This window comes from Bombyx mandarina, chromosome 12 (assembly GCF_030267445.1).
Source record: "Bombyx mandarina strain Sakado chromosome 12, ASM3026744v2".
Taxonomy (NCBI): domain Eukaryota; kingdom Metazoa; phylum Arthropoda; class Insecta; order Lepidoptera; family Bombycidae; genus Bombyx; species Bombyx mandarina.
Window position 1 is genome coordinate 7,557,733 of NC_143219.1, and position 23,042 is coordinate 7,580,774.

The 23,042-nt window shown below is 36.2% G+C and overlaps 1 protein-coding gene across 7 annotated transcripts in view; it reads right to left on the reverse strand.

Annotated features, from left to right (window-relative positions):
- Positions 1 to 21,339, reverse strand: part of dlg1 (MAGUK family member discs large 1) — a 42,494-nt gene extending 21,155 nt beyond the window's left edge. For 4 of the 7 annotated variants that reach the window (XM_028181976.2, XM_028181975.2, XM_028181979.2 and 1 more), the window contains exons 1-5: positions 21,087 to 21,338; positions 19,644 to 19,775; positions 4,210 to 4,325; positions 2,614 to 2,715; positions 1,389 to 1,433 (exon numbers count right to left, since the gene is read on the reverse strand). In XM_028181976.2, the coding sequence (XP_028037777.1) occupies positions 1,389 to 1,433; positions 2,614 to 2,715; positions 4,210 to 4,325; positions 19,644 to 19,775; positions 21,087 to 21,105 (414 nt within the window). In that variant the 5' untranslated portion in view covers positions 21,106 to 21,338. Of the gene's footprint in view, positions 1 to 1,388; positions 1,434 to 2,613; positions 2,716 to 4,209; positions 4,326 to 19,643; positions 19,776 to 21,086 lie in introns of all 7 variants that reach the window. The other 3 variants (XM_089731889.1, XM_028181978.2, XM_028181974.2) reach the window with 2 other exon arrangements.
- Positions 21,340 to 23,042: the final 1,703 nt, after the last annotated feature.

Genomic DNA, 23,042 nt, shown 5'->3' on the forward strand with positions numbered 1-23,042 from the left:
ACTCTATGCATTCCCTGTCCAAGAATAGGTGATGTTTGTTACAATAGTTGGTGCCTTGTTGCAAACATTGGCCAAACAATTACAATATTCGTAAATTGTGTTTTATTTACAATATAATTGTGTTTCTTATTTTATGAAAAACACTTAATAATATAAATTTACCAAAAAAAGATATTCCTTCCAAAACCTTGGTGTTACGGTGGTTTTTTACTCAGTTTTTGAACGCGCATTGCAGCGTTTTGACGTCTTAGTGTTGGCTATGATTGGACCATACTAATTTGAAATAAGACCACAAATTTATTTGTGGTCTTATTTTTCGGGCCGTTTTTGAAGCGCTAATCGCGAATCTAGTAGTATTATTGATCGAAGCACGCACCACCACAAACCGCAAAGAAATATCCGTCGATAGGATATAGCCTGAGCGAGAATATTTTTAAACCGTTGCATATCAGATTTGATATTTAGATATTCCATTTTAAATTTTGATTTGCCCATTGTCTACTACCCTTTTATGTAGGTAGATACTTTCGATAACAATTGACTAAAATATGGTTTGACTTTTGAACGGCTACTATTTTTTTTTTTTGAGTTTATGGCCTGATATCTAGACCTTAAACGGTTACTAATTTTTCTATGGAGTTGCCTGTCCAATACAATGGTAACTATGGAAGACTTTTACGAACCTGTCATAAAATGAAACCCATATTGATTGATTGATAAATTTTAACATGTTATAATTATTCAAAGTGTAATTACAGAATAATATTTTTAATAATTATCTGGTCAAGAGCTAATAGAAACTAGAATAGCTTTTGCTGTATAAAATGCTTTCATTATGTAAACAAATATAGGAATATTTTATTTTAGTGTTAGAATATTTTTTGTAATTTATTTTAATTTGGCGAAACTAAAATAAGATATGGGTACTCTACTCTTTTTCTGTATCGGATTATCTTGCGTATCTGCCTCCTCCGTAGGTGCGGCAAAGATGCGTAGCCGCGACTACGTTTTGTCGTTGAGAGGGCACCGTGTGCTTAGTGCGAGTTTTTTCACGTCCTCGATAGCGTAAAAGTTACCTGAAATTTGTATGCAGCTAGAACAGTGCCCCTAGCGGCAAACGTAGGCAAACGTTCCAACTCCATACAAATTTGACTTAACTTTTACGCTATCGAGAACGTTAAAAAACTCGCACTAAGCACACTGGAATGTTTTTTGTACTCACTTCTGAGGCTTTACCACAGTACCAGCACCGTCAACAGCAGTTTCATTCAGGATGCAGTAGGCGAATCAATGTGTACTCTATTTTACTCGATACTATAACGATATGTTTGGAGACTAAATCATAACAAAATTTTAGAAAAACAAACAGAACTCATTAATAAACTCACTTTCTTTTCTTCAACTTCATCACTTGGTGATACGACAGAACGCACCTGTAAATATAGAAATAATATGCATTGTAAGGTTTTTTGTATACTTTACACTGTAAAGTACCTAAACGGGGTCAGTAGTTACCTTGATAAATATTTTTACAAATTTTCAAAAGTCATTTGCCTAATTATTCTAGGTAGCTTGGCTGAAACTAGGAGTATATCGTTATCCTCCTCCTTGCGTCGGTTTCCTCATTACTGAGGGTCGTGGTCATGGCCTTGAAACAGTTTAAATGTTTCTCTGTCCATGACTCTCTTGGGATGTAATATCGTTATACGACAAACAAAAGGTATTCCATCGAGTTGGTGTCTTTGCTCCGCAGACGGCAGATCTAATGTTAAAGTTTGAAACTTGCTAAATATATTAAATTGAAATGTCTTTGGTACCTGTACGTTCAGATTTTTATACTATTTATTTCTTTACTACGATAGCTATTGCTATGACCTCAAAATACAAGAATAAAATAAGCAAATTGTCTAACAAAACATTGTTTTGTTATTTACATTTCTGTAATGACGTTGTCCAATATTTAATATCTTGATAAAAGTCACACCAGTTTTCTTTGCCTACATGACTGAGATATCGTTTGAATTTATGTAGGCACTACTACTATACCCGTGCATACTCATTGTAGTCCATAGTTAAAGTGTCCATAAATTAAATGCCAATGCAGAGCACGGAGAACTGTAATCTCAACACGCTGGTCAATCCGGAGAGATTTAATATAGGTGCCGGTGACATCAATTAGAGAAGACGAGTTTAGACAGTCCGTCGACTAGGGCATACTTTGGTTTTTCCAAAGACAGCCATTTCCATAAAGCGAAACCATGAACTGAGATGTGCATCTTGCTACACTTCTATATTGCCGGCAGGGATAGTAGAGATGAATTCCTTCATCATCCCACCGCCTTCAGCGTGTGAGCTAAGAATCAAAATAATCCTCACAACGCGTCAAAAAATAAACGAGTATCATGGAAAAGACGTAGCTTTTTGATCATTCTAAGCCGACATTGATTTCACGTTATACCTACCTACAGAAGACGGGATTATATTCAGAAGGCAAATACACTTTTGTTAGTTATAAAAATACACACACCTAAACTACACTCTTATATTGATTATATTAAACACATACCTTTTTTTACATAACATAATCCATATAGACACTGTTATGATACTCACCTTACCCGAGTCTGGTGTCTCATTACGTGATTCAGACTTCTTATTGTTGTCGTGTAGAAATGCATTTGATACCGATCTATATTCAATTTCATCCGTTGATATCTGTTTAAAGAAACTTATGATATGAATGATATAACAAGATATTTATTTTTTATTATAGATAATATGTTTTTATTTTTTGCACAAATGGCTAAATTTAATTTAGGTGGCGCATAGTGAACTAATCTGAATAACGGAACTGTACAAAAGATGGTTTGACATGCTGAGTAATTTTGACTAATATAATATGCGTAACATATATATACGTAATTATTAAATCCATTACAAACACGTCTAATACCATGGACCTAACAGAGCAAACAGAGTAACCAAATTTGATAGTTATATCTCCTTTGCAGCACTTTAAAGGCGTGTGTATTTTAACTGTTGATTATAGATGTTTACATTTTTAAACTTGTACATATTTAAGGGGACAGCTCCGAAATTATGTAATATGTGCATCTTTCGGGCATCTTGTTAGCGGAAGATATGATTAGAGCTTGTAACAGTCGGAAAAAACGGAGAACATAATATTAATAGGCGTCAAGCCTAAATTTATGACTTATATCCCTCTGTCATGATGTACAGAATACCTTTAAAGTATACCTACCTAAATTTTATTGTTATTTTTCTACGATTGTAATATTGCTACCGAAAGTTAAATATTGTTGAATTTCAACAGTAACAATTTAGTTTGCTGATGGAACAGGATATGAATTTCAATAAAAACAAATAATCACTAATCAACTAGCTCAACCTCTTTACTAATCGATTAAAGTAGTTCTTGTAAAGTGGAAATACGTAAACTAATCAAACCGGTGTTAAATTATAAGTATCATTTCCGTAGGACGCTGCCGTTACAAGGGTAACCTTACCTTACGGAGATGTACTCGTAAATGTAAGGCGGTTTCCATTTGAATATAGAGTGGAAATATAAAGCTCAATGTAAAAATTAAATGTGGTACAATGTTTATTTGTTATGTATACGAGTAGTAACGAACCTAGATTGATTTTCAAAAAAATGAAATTAATCAAGTTAAATACATTTTTTTTCTAAAATCAGTTACTTAGGTCTTGTCCTTCTTCAAACGAGGTTTGAAGAGAATCCTCAGCGGACAGCGGTCGGTTATGCCCCTGGCATTGCTGATGTCCATGGGCGACGGTGATTACTTAGCATTAGCAGGACCGTATGCTCGTTTACCTAAAATGGCAATGAAAAGGTCAACTGCGTTCTTAGTGAATTTTTTGCTTATTCTAATAATCTTCCTAATACGGTTTTTTTTTTCATTACAGTCTATGAACAAACGAAGGTCACGGCCTAATCGGTGATAACAGGTTCCTGGGCCTAAGGGCATAGACAACATGAATACGGTCATCCACCTTGAGACATAAGGTCATCATTTCAATTGTATTTCATAACCTACCCACCCGTATGAGCTCACAATGCGATACAGCGGTTAAGCAAATTTTCTGAGCATATTTGTTTAGTAAAAGTATACCATGAGAATAATTATTCAAAAACATTTTTGTAAATTTCAAGACGAATGCTGCCACTACCTCTCGTCTGTTGCTGTCCAATTCCCACTTGTTAGCGATACGGATTGTTTCTGCAGTTTTCTGTTGTACTGACTTCGTATCATCGAGGAGAGTGAGCTCATAGAACTCTTGGATATCTGTGAAGAAAGCACCAACACACTAATGAATTTAAAATTGATTTGTCTGAAATGACATTCGACGTTTTTTAAGTTGCTGGTGGTAGGACCTCTTGAGAGTCCGCGCGGCTAGGTACCACCACCCTGCCTATTTCTGCCGTGAAGCAGTAATGCATTTCGGTTTGAAGGGTGGGGCAGCCGCGGTAACTATACTTGAGACCTTAGAACTTATATCTCAAGGTGAATGGCGCATTTACGTTGTAGATATCTATGGGATCTAGTAACCACTTAACACCAGGTGGGCTGTGAGCTCGCTAACCCAACTAAGCAAAAAAAAAAGTTGCTAGCGAAGGCAGACAAGAAGTAGGTCTACCTGTTCCTAAGTACCTAATCATCGTCGCTGAATATTTTATATAGAATGTACTTTTTATAATATCGATTTTATGTTAAACTGATGAGGAATCTATCAATTTGAATATTCATAAGTGATAGTGACCACTCAATACAAGTGGAACGTACATACATACATAGTCTCTGTTCCAAAGCCATAACAAAAAGAATGCCTTAAATAGATTTTGTGGCTTGAAATCTTCATTTTATTTTTTTATTTCGTTTTATCAGCATGATTACTAAGTACCGAGAAAGAGGGGTATTTAATTAAATTTATGTTTATTTCAAATTGAAATTATGTCAGTAAAACCTATTTTTAAGTTGCATGTGTTTTTACTTGATGTTAATATTGCAATTTTCAAAAATTGATAATCGTTGATGATCGAGATTAAACTCTACAAGTGCACATAAGCATGTAGATATACGAATTGCAATAGCCCGGGAAAAAAATACATATTTTAACAAGAATACTAAAGTTAATATTGTAGGATAGGTGTTTATGTGACAGCCCACCTTCAGTTAGTGCTTTCGTCAGTATTAGTCAAATCAAATCAAATCAAATCAAAAAATTTTTATTCAACATAAATGAAAGTACATACTTGTTGAACGTCAAAAGAACTACCGCCAATTCACAAGAACTAGCCTCCGTCCTGAGAAGAATTGGCAAGAAACTCAGCGGGCATGTCTTTTTTTTTTACATATAAAATTATTATTTATTTATTTTTTAATATTATTATTTTTTTAAATATGAATTTTTTGCACTGAGTATTATAACGTAACAATTACTACAATATTGAAATGCCTGGAGCGAGCAACTCATTCCCACTTTGTGCAATCTTCTAGATAATCATTGACTTTATAGTAAGCTTTATTGCACAGATGTTCTTTAATAGTTTTCTTAAACCTATGTATATGTAGGTTCTGAACATCTTGTGGGATTTTGTTGTACAGGCGCACAGACTAACACCCGAATGAATTTCGTATCTTATATAACCTACTCATCGGCACAACAAGCTTGTGTTTGTTCCTAGTATTTCTATTATGTATGTCCGACTGTTTAGGAAACTCCTCAATATGTTTACGAACATACATCAAATTTTCAAAAATGTACTGGGATGGCATAGTGAGAACTTTAATTTCTTTAAATTTCTCCCTCAGGGATTCCCTTGAGTGCATGTTATAAATAGCACGTATAGCTCTTTTCTGCAGAATAAATATCATTTCTACATCGGCCGCATTGCCCCATAGCAAAATGCCATAGGACATGACACTGTGGAAGTAACTAAAGTAAACTAAACGAGCCGAGTCCGCGTTTGTTAACATTCTAATTTTTTTTACTGCGTATGCTGCAGAGCTGAGCTTACTCGCCAATTTATGAATATGAGGTCCCCCTGCAGTTTGGAGTCCACTGTTATACCAAGAAATACGGTTGACTCAACAAGCTCCAATGATTCCTCAGAAACAATTACATCACTATCCACTTGTCTCACATTTAAAGATGGTTTAATACATTTTAAAGTAAATTTAATACATTTAGTTTTCTTACTATTCAATAATAGGTTATTGATACGGAACCAATGAACCACACACGAAATCGCATCATTCACTTCGTCATAGACTTGTAGTTGTCGTTTAATTTTAAATAATAAAGATGTATCATCTGCGAATAATACGACCTCGTGTCGGGACTCAATAAAACTAGGTAAATCGTTTATATATATTAGAAATAAAAAAGGACCCAAAATGGAACCCTGAGGTACACCCATTTTCAACAAGGTGCCTGAAGATCTATTACCTTTCACATCTACTGTTTGTATCCGTCCTGATAAATAGGAAGTAATAAGTTCCAATGCACCATCCCTAATACCATAGTGATGTAGTTTCCTCACCAACGTTTCATGTTCAACACAGTCAAATGCTTTGGACAAGTCACAGAAAATTCCAAGACAATCATGCGATTCCTCCCAAGATTTAAAAATATTTTTGACTAGATAAGCACCTGCATCAGTTGTAGAGCGACCCCTGGTAAACCCGAATTGTTTATTATGAAGCAGGTTATTTGAATTAAAATGTTCTAAAAGTTGTGTCAAAATAATTTTTTCAAAAATTTTACTCAACGTAGGGAGTACTGAAATAGGTCTATAGTTAGAGGGGTCATCAGTACTACCAGATTTAAAAAGAGGAATCACTTTACTATGTTTCATTAAGTCAGGAAATACACCACACCTAATACAATCATTAAAAATACTAACAAGATGAGGAGCAATAATGTCTATTACAGACTTCAAAATCTTTACTGATATTCCCCACAAGTCAACTGTATTTTTTACATTAAGGCTATTAAAACTTTTTATTATACTGCTTGAATTAATTTCCTTAAATTTAAAAATTTCATTACATTTGTTGACATGTTTATGCAATAATATTTCAGCTGCTGTGGGGGATGAATTTAGAGAAGTGGTAGTTGAAACTGGAATGTCAGAGAAAAACTTTTCAAAAGCATTAGCCACATCTTCATGACTAGTTACCAATTTATCATCTATTTTTAATGAGAATTCTTGGTGGCTATTTCTGACTTTTCCACTTTCTCTACCAATGATGTTCCAAGTCATCTTTATCTTGTCAGGGGCATTTTTTATCAAATCACTTAAATGTAAAGACTTTGCCGCTAAACAAACTTTTCTAAATAGTTTTGAATAGTTCCTGACATATTGATGAAATGTTTCATGATGTTTCATATTGATGTAGTTAACTTCCCCCTAATCCTTCCGATTTGTTCCTATCTATTTTGTTAAACGTGTAGGGCGTGTTGTGATATCACACAAGCCGGTAGCACAAACACACATGTGCTTAAAAGTGGGTGTGAGTGAGGTACAATTATTTACCTCGTGGTCTCAAAGGGTTCCGGTACGCGTGATACTAGAGGAGCTGTGTAATAAACATTTTTTTTTATTGCCCTTGTAGGCAGATGAGCATACGACCCACCTGATGGTGAGTGCTAACCGTTGCCCATGGACTTCAGCAATGCCAGGGGCAGAGCCAAGCCGCTGCCTACCAACATAACTAAATGTACCCCTAAAAACGTTATAACTTCGCGGTTGTTACAAAATAAAATACGAATACAATAATATGAAGACCGCGAATTGGTTGAATAGAGTTGATTAATAAGAAATAGGTTGTGGTAACTGTAGTGCGAGTCGTTCTAGCTGGATCGATATCGAGCGACCGGACGCGCGGCCGGCGACCCCATAGCTTTGTAAAAATACTACACTATATTATTAATGCCAGACGAATTTTCCATATAGGTACCATTATTTGATACTGAAAACGAAATGTAAACATTAATAGCATGCGTAGTATATGCACTTTGAACCTAAATATTAGCGGGAGGTGTTGAAGTTTCATCGAAACTTTGGTCGGTAATAGCATCTAAATTAAATAAACAAAGATCTATGAATCTGAATGTTGGGCGACGAAAGTAAAGTATGAAAGAGGAGTACATGCGGCAGAGATGCGAATGTTGAGATGGATGTGTGCAGTGACAAGAATGGACTAGATAAGGAATGAGTTTTTTTTTATTGCTTAGATGGGTGGACGACCTCACAGCCCACCGGGTGTTAAGTGATTACCAGAGCCCAGTTCAGAGACATCAACAACGTAATTGCCGCCACCAACATTGGGACATTCGTTCTAAGTCTCAGTTCTATATTACCCTTCCCACCCTTCAGACAGAAAAGCATTACCTATTATTTCACAGCAGATATAGGCAGATTGGTGGTAATTACCCGTACGGGTTCACAAGACTCTTTACCACCATTAAAAATGATTATAGATTTATGATTGTATTTTTTTTTTTTTTGGTTGATAGTTTACTGGTGGCCCCAAGGCCTTTCCAGTTTCACCAGGACAGGTGGGCGAGCAAAGGCTCAGCCAAGAGGGGCGGGATTAGCTAACAACTGCCCGAGCGCCTCCGAAGGAGACCTACCAACTCAAGAGCAATTGCTTCGCGAATGAATCTACTACCGGATCGGAATCGCGACCCGCTGAGAAGATCCGGAGCTGATTCATGGGTTAGGTTGCACGGCGAACTCTTTGTCGAGTTCGACGAGTACGGTTACCGAGGTCCCTAAGCCTGCTCCTAGTGTTAGAGCTGAAGGCGTCTAATGCAAAGGTTATTGGATCTGATGGATCCGTAAGGACGTGTCTAGGGCGTCGACGGTGACTGGCTCCTGCGTGATCAGGATTCGGGGAGTAGTCAACGGCGGCTACGATAAGGCGATTATCATGACGCATAGCCTTATCGAAGTACCGTTCCGACGCTGACTTCATGTATTTCTGGATAGATTCGAGGCCCAGGTCGTCGTGTAGGTCAACAATGATTGTATTGCAAACTAGCTGTGCTCGCCACTTCGTTCGCGTGGAATTTAACAAAACATTACTTTATTTGAAAATTATTTTTGATTGTTTTTCTAAGATATAAGTAGCTTAAGTTACAACTTATTACATCAGCTATCTGCCAGTGAAAGTCCCGTCAAAATCGGTCCAGCCGTTCCAGAGATTAACCGGAACAAACAGACAGACAGACAGACAGACAGACAGACAAAATTTGTAATAAATGTTATTTTGGTATATGTAACGTATATAAATTCATATGCATGTAGTAAAAAGCGGTTAATTTAATATTACAAATAAACACTTCAGATTTATTTATTTATATAGATTTGTTGGTTCATTTCAGTTCGAAGTGTGAAGATTAGATTATGTGATAGTTATATCTCTATCAGGACCTGGGCTACATCAAAGGGATACAACGGTTATATACCTTTTAGCTAATATACATAATACAAAGGCTCGTCAGTTGCGGTTCAGTGAATATTTGCTTTCTTTGTAAATTGCATTAACCAGCGTTGTGTTAAAAGCCTGAATATTAACTAATGAGTATAAGCGGCTAAACGTCCGTTTGCTGAAAAACCGCAATTATTTCTTACTACCCAATTATATATACCTACATCTTAGCGGTGATCAATATTTTCATCGATTTAAAAAAAATAGAGGGCTATGGAGCCCCAGTTTTTTTAGGTGTTTTATTTCAGTACCTTTTTCTAGGTGAAGCGATTCGGGTGAATCTTTATCATTTGAAAGCTGGTGCTTCTCATGTGTTACCATTTATTAATACGCTTTTATTAGCTTCATACGTATGTTATTTTAGTATGTATGTTAGTATGTAACGAAATCTTTGAACATGATTTTGACTCCCTTCAAAACGTCGGATTAACTCGAAATTTGGCATACTTATTAAGGACCGATGACAATTCAATATTTTAAGCAGTTTGATCTGTTATCTTTACTAGGATAATCAGGATTAGCGATTTTTTGTTTTCCTGAGACCCGGAGTGTCTGCGTCAAGACCAAGAAGGGAAACTACCAGGCGCGCCGATCACCTATTCGTCGGACAAGTTACCGATTGATTCAGAGGAAATTTTTGAAAAATTTGAATAAAAAAATTGAAAAAATTGAAATTCAACTAAGACATGAAAAATAAATAAATAATAGTTTAAGAAAACTAAAAAATACGCTTTTATAGATTTTAACAAAGTTTTTCAATGTTGAGCAATTGTGGACATCTTGGATGTATGTACACAAAAATGGAATGTGAAAGTGAATTCGTGTTGACAGTTCAAATTTTATTTGATGTTCCGATCAGTACTAAAACTGGTGATTTTAGGTACTTCAAGTACCGGCCACCGTCCTCGCCGATTCCGTCGCTTACGACAAAGGGCTCGGCGAGTAAATTAACCCATAAACACAGCCCACTGAGTTTCTCGCCGAATCTTCTAAGTGGGTCGCGTTTTCGATCCGGTGGTAGATTCTGCGAAGCACTGTTCTTGCTAGAGCCAGTGTTAGCAACACCTCCGGTTCGAGCCCCGAGAGCTCACCTACACGCTAGGGTAACGCTAGCTATATCATATACATCTAAGTTTAACAGCATAGGTAAGAAAAAATAAAGTCAATGCGTATGATCTCTTTAGAAAGCATACACATTTTTGGATAAATGTTTAATCAAATCTATAATAGATTCTGTAATTTCAAGGCATTCACAGTTCATAAGCCCATACAATACTTATTTGTTTTAATTTACCCCTAAAACCGCGAAATGAAATTTAAAATAGAGGCCGTCTAAAGCTTCAAAATTTCAGTGGAGTATGTATTGTGCGTGTTAACTTTGAAGGGGTGTAAATGTTGTTTCTAATTAGGTCATTGTAACAATTTATAGAGGAAAATTATTTTGAACAAAGTTAATAGAGAAAATAAGAGCCACTAAGCAAAGTGCATCATTATCTCTCCGCATTGGGAGGTTACCTTAATATTATATTTCGGTTTTGCTGATGAGAATGAATATTCATTGTTAGTAGAAAATATTAGTTAAGATTGTTTGTTTCTATATTTCTTCTATTATTAAGGAATAGCTTTATGCAATAAAATGTAAAAACCCTTACAATTGTTATTTACGGTAGGAAAACATTATAAATTTAACACAATTGATACTTCAGCCGCCTTACTCCAGATTTGTCTTCTGCGGCAAGTTAACATCCAGTGAATCATGATCTAGAGTAATAAAATAAAATACCATAGATCCTTTGAATTATATTTAGGTTTCGTGCGCTGTGTAAATATTGTTAAAATATTTATACTTTCTCTATATTTTTTACGATGGAACGATCGCGGCTGATCCAGAAACGTTGCCGCTTAGCTATGACGGATGAGCGAACTCAAGGACTCAGCCTGGAGGGGAAGTTTTGCCAACAACTGCCCGAGCGCCACTGGAGAAGACCTATCAACTGCTTGCGAATGCATCTACCACCGAATTGGAATTACCAACTCACTCAGAAGATCCTATGTGCACGTCAAACTCGTCTGTGTTCGACTCTTCGAAAGAGTAGGAGGTGTACGGTGATTTTTATATCTAATGATATCCTATCAAGATATCATCAATATCCATTTGTCCAAGCTTACGCTCATGATTTATGCAAGTGTAGTGTTTATTCACAAGACTCCCACCCATCTAAACACTCTATGAGTTATTCAATTATGGTCTTAGGTTAGCCGTCGGAGTGTTATGTAAGAAAAGAAGAAGGTATGTCCCTCCTGGCTGAGCCTATGCTCGCCCTGGTGAAACTGGAAAGGCCTCTGGGCCACCAGTAAAACCTCATTCATAAAAAAATTAAGGTATGTAAGGGACGTAGATCTTTATGACGACTTTAAAATAGAACAGACCTATAAGTGTCGATCTAAATTTAAGACCCCGTGATACAGGATAAAATTATACTTTTAACATAAGTCATATATAAAATCCGGTCATCGTTCTCGTCGAACCCGTGGCTTGCGACGAAGGGCTCGACGAGTAAATAACCCTCAGACACAGCCCATTGAGTTTCTTGCCGGATCTTCTCAGTGGGTCGCGTTTCCGATCCGGTGGTAGATTCTGCGAAGCACGGCTCTTGCTAGGGTTCGTGTTAGCAACGTCATCAGGTTTGAGCCCCGTAAACTCATCGACTGATTAAGGTTACGCTGAAATAGCCTCTCGAGGCTCTCAGCTTAGGTAGGAAAATAAAATTATATTTAAAGTTTCTAAATTCAAAATTTATACATATGGAATGTAATTTAGAGATAAATTTAAAACAATTACAACATGACGTCGAGCTGTCATGAACGTGTACGATGTGCCCGATGACCTGTGTCTCCTCGATTCGTGATCTGGGTCAGTCGCACATGTGAATGTTCGGTAACGCCTCCCCAGTATCATTACTATTGTAGATCAAACAACCGCGTGCTCAAATCGAATTACGTATTATCCGAACTAACAGTTTCATTCCAATATTATCTCATTGCAAATAATGTTCGTACTGATTGTTGCCAACCACTTAAATCAATATTGTCAGTCAATAGCCACATCCTTGTAGCTTATACGATTTGTCATTAACATTTAAACTGTTATTGCTTTTAGTCGAGATTCGGTCAATTTGTATGGGATATTTGGCGAATTTGTTTTTTAAGACGGTCCTGACAATGAAAAATTTATATAAATATTTTTATGTTCATCTCTTTAAGTTCTATTTCTATTTTTTATTAGTAAAAAATACTTAGGAAACATGTACAGTTTTATTTCGATGTTAACATATTAAAATATATAACGATTAGTTTAACGTACCTATATATTAAGGATAAGAAATAATATAGCACTTATTATTATGAGTATGTGCAATCGTTGCTTAAAGTAGATAATGATTGAACTACGTGCTGTACAAACTCTTGATAACCAATGTCAAGTGTTTTTTTCTTCATCGAAACGTTTTCTTTTTCTGTAGTGCAAGAGAAGCAGCATAAAACCAAAGTAATGTGTCTCATATGTTAAGGACCTTTTTAAAGCCGAGTAACCGAGGGTAACCAACAAAATCGTTACGAACTTTGCTGAATCTCTCAGTTTTAGTATCTTCAATTTTTAATCAAAGCCCTTTAAACTGATAAGAACGTCACAATATTGATAATAATTAATTAATTATTTTCTCAGCAATGACGCAATGTTTTGTTTGTCTCAACGTACGTAATTTGTAATAGGATGTTGTGTTAAAAGATAAATTAGTAAACGTATTAACCACTATTGTTATATTGACACTGATTTTAGTTAACTAACTAACTAACTAACTCGAATCGACGAAGTTACGTATACGATATTCATTAAAAAAGCTTATTAAAAAGTTACATTTAATAATTTGATCGTTTCTAGTAATTCTAAGATTATGCCGGCCCAATCGTCTAAATTCGACCACAATTACTGATCGACTGACTCGGTAGTGCAGTGGTTAGTGCTCCCGAGTGTTGCGTCGAGGTTCATGGGTTCAATTCCCACATCGGGCAAACATTCGTGTGATGAACAGGTGTTTGCTCTTCGTCTGGGTGCTTATTATCTATATACATAATAATATGTATATTTTTTAAAGTACAGTCAAACCTGGGTAAGTGAGAACTGGATAAGTGAGAAAACTCTATTAGTGAGAGTAATAGCCAGGACCCGTCATTTTAAGCTCCCAAAACCTCTATTAGCGAGAAACAGAAACCTCTGTAAGAGAGAGTCGTTTTTCCCTCATGGACCTCCTTAAGTGAGACAGCTACTTAACTATACCTTTATAAGCGACAATCGAGCTTTATTTATTTATATTATTTAGGAGGAACAAATGAAAAAACAAATTACAAATTTAACATGTGCTATTTTATGACTCATTCTTAACTTTCGTGGAACGTCCTATCATTGTTTTTGTATTGTTTTCTCGTCAATATTGAATATTCTATTTCGTGGAACTAAATAACGTTGTTATTTTATCGTATGCTTTTCGAATGGACACGTGTGCTTGTGTACTGTCCTGTTTGTCGAACTTACTCAGTTTATCGTTAATCAATTGCTAAGGAAAGTTCTGTTCTGCATTATGTCAAAACGGAAAATTAAAGTACTGTCATTAAGTAATAAACTTAAAATAGTTAATGCGTTTGAATCCGGAAAATCGCGAAATGAAGTTCAGAGGGTGCATTAAGGATAAACTCGGGTTAGTGAGAAACCTCTATAAGCGAGAATAAGATTGTGCTCCCTTGAACTCTCGCTTATCCAGGTTTGACTGTATATAAGTATGTATGTCAGTTATCATCAATCTCTTGCCCTTCTCCTAGTCACCTGGGGTCGGCGCAACATGTTTTCTCCTTCCATACTTATCTATCCTATACCATTTATTCGCTCACTCCCCTTTTACACATATCGTCTTTCACGCAATTCATCAATTTCTTCTTAGGTTTACCTCTTTCTCTATATCCTTCCACATTCATAGTTAGCACTCTCTTACCAACCTCATTTTCATTTCGTCTCATCACAAATCCATACCATCCCAAACGCGCACTTCTCCGCTTCTCTGTCACAGGTATAACTTTCAGACTTCCTCTAACATATTCATTCCTTATTCTATCCATTCTCGTTACTCTACACATCCATCGCAACATTCGCATCTCTGCTACATGCAATCGCCTTTCATCATATTCATGTCAGTTACTGGTACCCATAATACAGGGAATCCTACTTTGGGACCTGATGACCGTGCGTAATTTGTTCACAGTTATTTATATTTTTAATAACTAATAATTACTAACACCTTAGGATTTAGTTAATTTTATGAATTATTTGGTATTGACATTGTAAAGAAGAAACTTGTCGATTTTCATAGAATGTTATATGAATCAGCTCGTCAATAGCTACTAAATAAAAAGTAAAATTTATTCGGTTGAGAAAAATAGATAGAAACGGTATTGTATACGCATTGTTAGTTACTAGTATATAGGAGTGGGTGATATAAATCGTATATAGATTCAATATCTATATATCGCAGCAATATCGTTGAATCCGATATCGCCCCGCACGAAATCTATATATCGATATCAGCCGATACACGATATTGCTCGATGTGATGCGCATCGGCATATCGTACCGATTCGTGAATCGAAATCTATATTTCGATATCAGCCGATACACGATATTGCTCGATGTGATGCGCATCGGCATATCGTACCGATTCGTTAATATCAGCAATATTCGTTTGGTTCGTATCGAATCGGCCAGAGTGAGTGAGCGCATGATAGGGATATCATGTGATGAATGAAACAGAAACAGGCATTATCCATACAATTGTAAACCTTATATTTAAGTCCATATGTCTGTAGATTATTCTTAGCGTATCAGCAGGATACAATTAAGGAAAGAAGTTTCAACTTTAGACCCTAACTTGAATGCAGTATAGCCTATTTGCATCGTTGAATTTAATTTCACGCGCTTTGACCTTGAACTAGAATTTTTGGACAAGTGTTTATAAATACTTAAAAGTTTTTTGTGTTTGATTTTTAAAGTACACATTTTTCTATGTTTAGTTGAATCCAAATAATTGAGTTTATTTCTTGTGTTTGTATTAAACTTTTGAAATCTACACTCTTTTGGTATATTTTGTAATTTTAAATTAAGACACAAAATACTAAAAACTGAAAATAATGTAGCCAGTCCTAAGCCTGGTAAAAGCGTGAAGGAAAGTTTTTTTGATATTTTTATTTTCATGTTCTTTTTATTACTTTAAGATCATATTATAAATTGATATCAGAAAACCAACCGTATAACATTGACTTAAATCTATATCTACTACGATATTATATCAGCGTATCGTTTCAAATCTCAAAAATCATAAATTGAGAAAATCTACTAGCATCCATCAATATATAGATTCAGAAAATATATAGATTCAATATCCGATATTGATCCTCGATATATAGATACGATTCGATACGCGGCAAAACCGATATTACCCACTCCTAGTATAGGGTTTAATACTCTACAGCAATAGTGAAAAAAAAAATTTACGAGGCAACGGTTAAGTATATATTAAGATAGTGTTATATATTTATTCTTTTGTAGTTCGATATTATGGACTCAGAAGATCGCATCTGTACGGTACTCCGTCAACTTTATTTGTTGTCATGACAGTTATTTTTCTTTTATGATAGGTTGTTTTTTTAAAAAAAGAGATTTTACGTTTCCCTTTTACTTTAGTACACATATATTTAATTAAAACTAGCCTACTATATCTATTGGTTTAAGAATCGGATAGATGTCTATGGTTTTTAAATCCTATTTTCTTTTTATATTTCTTGTTCCAGATACGAGTCGGAGTAGGAGCTCACGACCCACACGTATTTAAATGCTTATCGGTGTCAATAGATATCGTCATATGAATACTGCTAATAACTTGGGACGAGATAGAATTCTTCATAATCGTAATATATTTTTCCTCCATTTAGGCCTAAAAACTTATAGTTATGCCGCATAATCGGGAAAGTGGAGTATTATCGCATGAACACCAGTTATTCCTTTTTGTCGATAAGCTTCAAAGAGAAAACCTTCCACAAATCGGATGTCTTTGGAAGGGGCCGACGCGGCGAGGTTCGAATGTCGTTCGAGAGACATAGGACGAGCTTGTATAGTTGTATATTTCTAAATAGTATGTTAACACAATTGAGGTTGTCCACGCTCGGGATGATTAATAAGTCGGTTTTGTGGAAGTGATATATATTTTTATTAGGATATGCATTTCGTTTCACGCTGTGAAGATCTTGAACACAGTTTTTTTTGTCAAATATCTTCTAAATTAGAAGATATTTTAGCTATTGATACAGCTTAGTCTTGGAGAGGTGTTAGTTACACAATGCCTTGTGCGTGCGGCGGCATTTCAACCAAACGCACTCTTAAATTTAAATAGGATGGTAAAATCAAAAAACTTCTTAGGCAGTATCCAAAGACGGGCACAAAAAATTGCTGAAAAGATTTTTTTTTACTAAAATTTAACAACATTTTAATACGCAGATGACTAAGCTTATGCACACATCTCTATAGAAGCTTCTCAATTAGTCCGTAGGGAATGTGAGGGTGTTATCTGGCTTCAGAGCTGATTTTGTGGGGTGTTAGTTGCCAAGTAGTGCCTGAGTATATATTTGTGTCAAACGTAATAAGATATTTGTCACCAGAGCCTATTGTCTTCAAAACGTCAACGCTACCCATCCACTTTGGGATAGACAGTCGTAATCTCAATAATTTTTTAGAACGACTGTGTTACGATACGGACAGGAACTTAAGATTGTTTCATAATGTTCAACAAACAATACACAGGTTGTATCTATAGACGCAGGCTCGCGATACATCTTACCATCAGTGATAATGTTGTGGCGTGTAACCTCTTTGTCAGGACGTTACGACCTACCATGATTGGGTATAAACTAAGAGATAACTTGGACAAAGTGATTGTGACGGGCAAAGTAGAAGGAAAGAGACCCCGCGGCCGATTAGCTAGCCGTTGGTGTGATCAAATAACCGCTCTAACTGGGTTGCCAGTCGCAACCGCCATTTGAGAAGCTGAGGACCGGACGAGATGGAAACAGCTCACGAGACAGGCTACGGTCAAGTTTCAGGGACACGACCTTCAGCAATGAAGAAAGCGACGAAGAAGAAGAAGAGAGAGAGTTGACAGGTGTGATTCGAAAAGAAACAAAAGAAAAGGAACGAAGGCGACCGTACAACTGGAATTGGACGCCAAAGAACGAACCGACCGTTCAGATAGCGTTCGTAGTACGAATAGGTACTCAGGGAATGCATCTGCCCATATTCTGGTGGATCCTTCAGTCGTATTTAACGTCGTTGGAATACTAGACCACTATACAGTGGTGTGAGATATACTACAATTTTGTATACGTATTGTAGTTACTGTATTATTAAAGTTATAGTATTCATAAAATGGAACTATTTGATATTTGTAATGCCCGTAACATCGGGCCCATAATCGGTATGAGATAGTTAAGGAAAATAGCCCGAACAATAGTAGAATTTACAAATTAATAAACCGATTTAGAATATTTATTGAAATTAGGACAGGACAACGATTATCGTGTCAACTAATTTATACATATATTTACATGTGACACAGTAGTAGTAACTAAAATGTACCATATTTAAAAAACTATAATATAAATATATGTAATGTTGTTCAAATCAATTTCACGACTTTACGTAATAGTTTTCACCTAAAATATTCATTTAGAAACCTTTGTATTTTTTATTTTTACAACTTATCAGAGATAATTGATTAAAAAAAGAATTCGCTCATTTACACGTATGGAGTTTATCCCTAGTTTTCTTTTTATAATTTAGATACACTATTGTGTAGCAATACAATCATCACTTAGATATTCATTCTCTAAATTTCTATAACTGCATAAGTGAAAAAATCACATGCACTCAAAAAAGTATTAATGTTCTATTTTTTGCAGCTTAGTTAGGAAATGGTAAAAATATTATATTTCCCAAACTAAATTAGTCATTTCAAACATTTATGCTTTATCACACCTCTACTTTCTCCTTTAGGTATTTGTTTTTTTAAATGCGTTTCATATAAATTTCATATAAAACAATTAATCACGGTACTGTTTTTAAGCACTAAAGATTTACTTCACTGTATACGTTTGAACTGTGTGAAGCCATAGATTATGACGTAAATAATGTTGGAGGTGACGCATTTAAACGCATAATAAATAAGATGCAATCTGGTTTATATCAACATCAGGACAAGGTTAAATTAATACTGATCGATCAATAAACGCAGTACTTTTTTTATTAAAGCATTTTAGAAACAAAAAAATATATTAACAGGAACATGGCTTAGTTTAAAGTTTTATGAACCCTCATACGTGCTTATTTTCGGCGTAGTACATAGTGTGTTGGACTTTCGCGAGTCGTAGACGAATAAAAACTACTTTTAGGGTTTCATCTGACGGACACGGTCACGGTGGTCCGAGGCCACGAAAATTATTAATTATTCGGAATGTCGGAATTAATATTAGTGATAATAAAAAACGTAAGATTAAACCGTAAAGTAGATTTAGTTATATAGATAAGTTTAGTTTACGGCATCCATGGATATGTCACCGGGATTGTCGCCCCCCACCTCTAGAGACCTGAGGTCAAAGTCCTAAAAACCGTTACCCTAAATGAAATTCGGCTTTTCAAATTTCAGAATCGTTCAGTTCAGTTCAAGTCGACAAATGCTCGTTGCATTCGCAGTCGTCTAAAAATATAATACGGATTACAATAGCAGTGTCGTGGTCAAAGAAGACTCAAGATCGCCGGTGACGTGAGCTACGGTCACGCGCGTCTGTTTTATTCTATCATCTATTTATAGATTACCTATAGGCTCATTGATACATTAAATTTACTTAGCGACTCCCTAAAAATATTTTCGATTTATATCTGTATTTTAAATTAAAGTTCCCCAAATAAAAAGGCAAATGGTAAAGGAAAAAGTTCGTTTTTAATTATCTTACCGAGTAATGCTTGAAATAATCTTGATTTAAAAATTCTGATGACTCTTTCGATAGCAAGCCTCAACTGCCGGTCTTGTGGCTTTATTAGCTTGCTATGATAATCTTCAAGTAATTCTAGAGCTCGATGCGCCTCTGAAAATTGATTTATTATAAGAAATAATTATTTTAAATCGGCGATTTCTATCAAGGTCTTGGCTGGCAGCTTGTAACCTACGCCCACTGATTAGTAGTGGTCTCACCCCATGATCTGTAAGCGGAGTAAAATGTCCCTTCGGAACAAGGTGACACTTTACAAAACTTGCATAAGGCCCGTCATGACTTACGCGAGTGTGGTGTTCGCTCACGCGGCCCGCACACACATAGACACCCTCCAATCCCTACAATCCCGCTTTTGCAGGTTAGCTGTCGGGGCTCCGTGGTTCGTGAGGAACGTTGACCTACACGACGACCTGGGCCTCGAATCAATTCGGAAATACATGAAGTCAGCGTCGGAACGATACTTCGATAAGGCTATGCGTCATGATAATCGCCTTATCGTTGCCGCCGCTGACTACTCCCCGAATCCTGATCATGCAGGAGCCAGTCACCGTCGACGCCCTAGACACGTCCTTACGGATCCATCAGATCCAATAACCTTTGCATTAGATGCCTTTAGCTCTAATACTAGGGGCAGGCTTAGGGACCCCGGTAACCGTACTCGTCGAACTCGACAAAGAGGTCGACGTGCAACCTAACCCATGCATCAGCCCGCTGAGTTTCTCGCCGGATCTTCTCAGCGGGTCGCGATTCCGATCCGGTAGTAGATTCATTCGCGAAACAATTGATCTTGAGTTGTTAGGTCTCCTTCGGAGGCGCTCGGGCGGTTGTTAGCAAATCCCACCCCTCTTGGCTGAGTCTTTGCTCGCCCACCTGTCCTGGTGAAACTGGAAAGGCCTTCGGGCCACCAGTAAACTTTCAATCATAAAAAAAAAAAAAAAAAAAAAAAAAAGTAGTGGTCACGTGAAGACTCTTGTTTCCATTAAATTACGTGTATCACAGGCTTAATATATCCATTTTTTAGTTACCTTAATAAATTTTGCTGTTATATACACAAACAGAATACAACTCAACCGTCGATTATCAATAAATTAGAAATTAGAAAACATAAACAATAGTATTTGCGGTACCAACCATATGAGTCTAAGCATGTGTTAGATAGGTAGTTTAGTTTTGACTTAAATCATTATTGAGAACACATAAAAATGTAAAACTAGGGTACATGATTGCTTACGAAAAGTAGAACACGCAAGTAGAGTGCCTGGCAACCCTCTAATATCGATATCAATCAACAAAAGGGTGCGTTTATGGGTGCATGTAACCCTCCAAACGTTGCGTAAACTTTGCTGCATGAACGAATGCTGCAACATTACATAAAAAAATATCACTTCCCATAATTTAACTCACCTTGCTTACGAACTGGCATCACGGAACCACCCCTAACGTAGATATTTTAGAAACCTAATATAGAAATTGAATGTAAATAAACGAAAATAATATTCACAGCGACACCACGACGACACTATGCATTCTAAACAATTTTGATCACATATGGAATAATTTTTATATCGCACATATTGTCGCTCAACAAAAACATTAGCGGATAAGGCAGAAAACTGTGCGCACAAATAGAGCCGCATATAAGGGCCATCGAATACTGCGTCTGATGGGATTGGTCGATTTTCATTGTGACGTCAGAGGGTGCAAGCATAGACAAGGAAAAACAAGGGTAGGAGTTTCTTTAGTGGCGGCTTACTCTACAATTAGCATAGCACGTACTGAAATTCTGCGTGTCTTTCTTTTCCTTCCGAGTACAAGGGCAACTTCATTAACTTAATATCAGGCGTCCAATAAAGTCTAAAATATTTCGTCTAGTTTGGAACTTTAAAAAACTTATTTGGGTTATGTGCGTCCAAAAAAGTTGGACTTCGGCAGTTTCGTTACTCATGACTGTCCGTTTGTCTCAGCCAGGCTACTCAGATGCTATAGTTACTGTCGCTAAGCGTATTCTGAAAGTTTGATCCGCAGATTTTTTTATTTTTGATTTTTTTATTGCTTAGATGGGTGGACGAGCTCACAGCCCACCTGGTGTTAAGTGGTTACTGGAGCCCATAGACATCTATAACGTAAATGTGCCACCCACCTTGAGATATAAGTTCTAAGATCTCAGTATAGTTACAACGGCTGCCCTACCCTGCAGACCGAAACACGTTACTGCTTCACGGCAGAAATAGGTAAGGCGGTGGTACCTACCCGCGCGGACTCACAAGAGGTCCTACCACTAGAGTTTATGTTTTGCTGAGTTTATGTTTTCACTACTGTGGTGCTTCTCGTATCTTCAACTTAAGATAAATATGTCCAGTGACATCCACATGAATTCAAATAAATTATTTTGAAATTGAATGGTTTGTGCTGCTGATTTTACGAAATTATGAAAACCAAATAATCATACGAGTGATTGGGGTATTCAAATCCAAGCGTACGTAAGTATGTGGAGTACCTATATTTGGACGGGACTTAAATAACTAAAGATTTTTAATCTTTATTTAAACGAACAGTTCCAGTTAAAAATATATATATTGGCACTTTAAATTTTTCAATTGTACGGTGTAAAATCTGAAGACTTGTAAATTTTACAACTTAAATTAGCAGTTATAATTATAATAATTAATAGGATATAGGTTTCAACGACATGCTGCGTAGTTTTTGTGTCGTTAGTCGGTATGCGATTTATTCTAGGATTAACGAAACACTGCCGAAAACGGACAGGTGTACAGGTTATAAGTAATTCCAAGTGAAACTGTTATGTGAACTACTGATTCGATAGTACGATACATTTTTTAAAATATGGCGAACGTGTCAATAACGTACGTAACTAATTACGAAACAAAGGTTTTCACTAAAAAGCGAGCCTTCAATTTTATTACATGTATGTATATATGTGGTCCATACCTGCACCGTATGTATTACCATCCTCTTTATGTCTTTTGCGATTAATGAGTTCGTTGAAGAATGAGTAATCATTACAAAGTACAATTGAGACTTCACCTCTTACCTCAAGCCGGACAGCGCAATTCACACGGTAATGTCTAGAAGCTTGAGTAACCACTGAACATCAGGTGGGCCGTAATCTTGTTCACCCGTCTATACTATAAAAAACTTCCTGGCCTATAGGATAAAACGTCTGATGTACTCATATCATATGATTTAGCCAACACAGTTTCTTGTCTGGACCTCTCGCTAGAGCTAATGTTGCGGTAATTTGTCCTATGTTATCTAAACAAAGTATTAATAAACTGATTAAGTATATTAATGATGTACTTATACTGATTTGTAAAATTAAATTTATACTACAGGAACAGT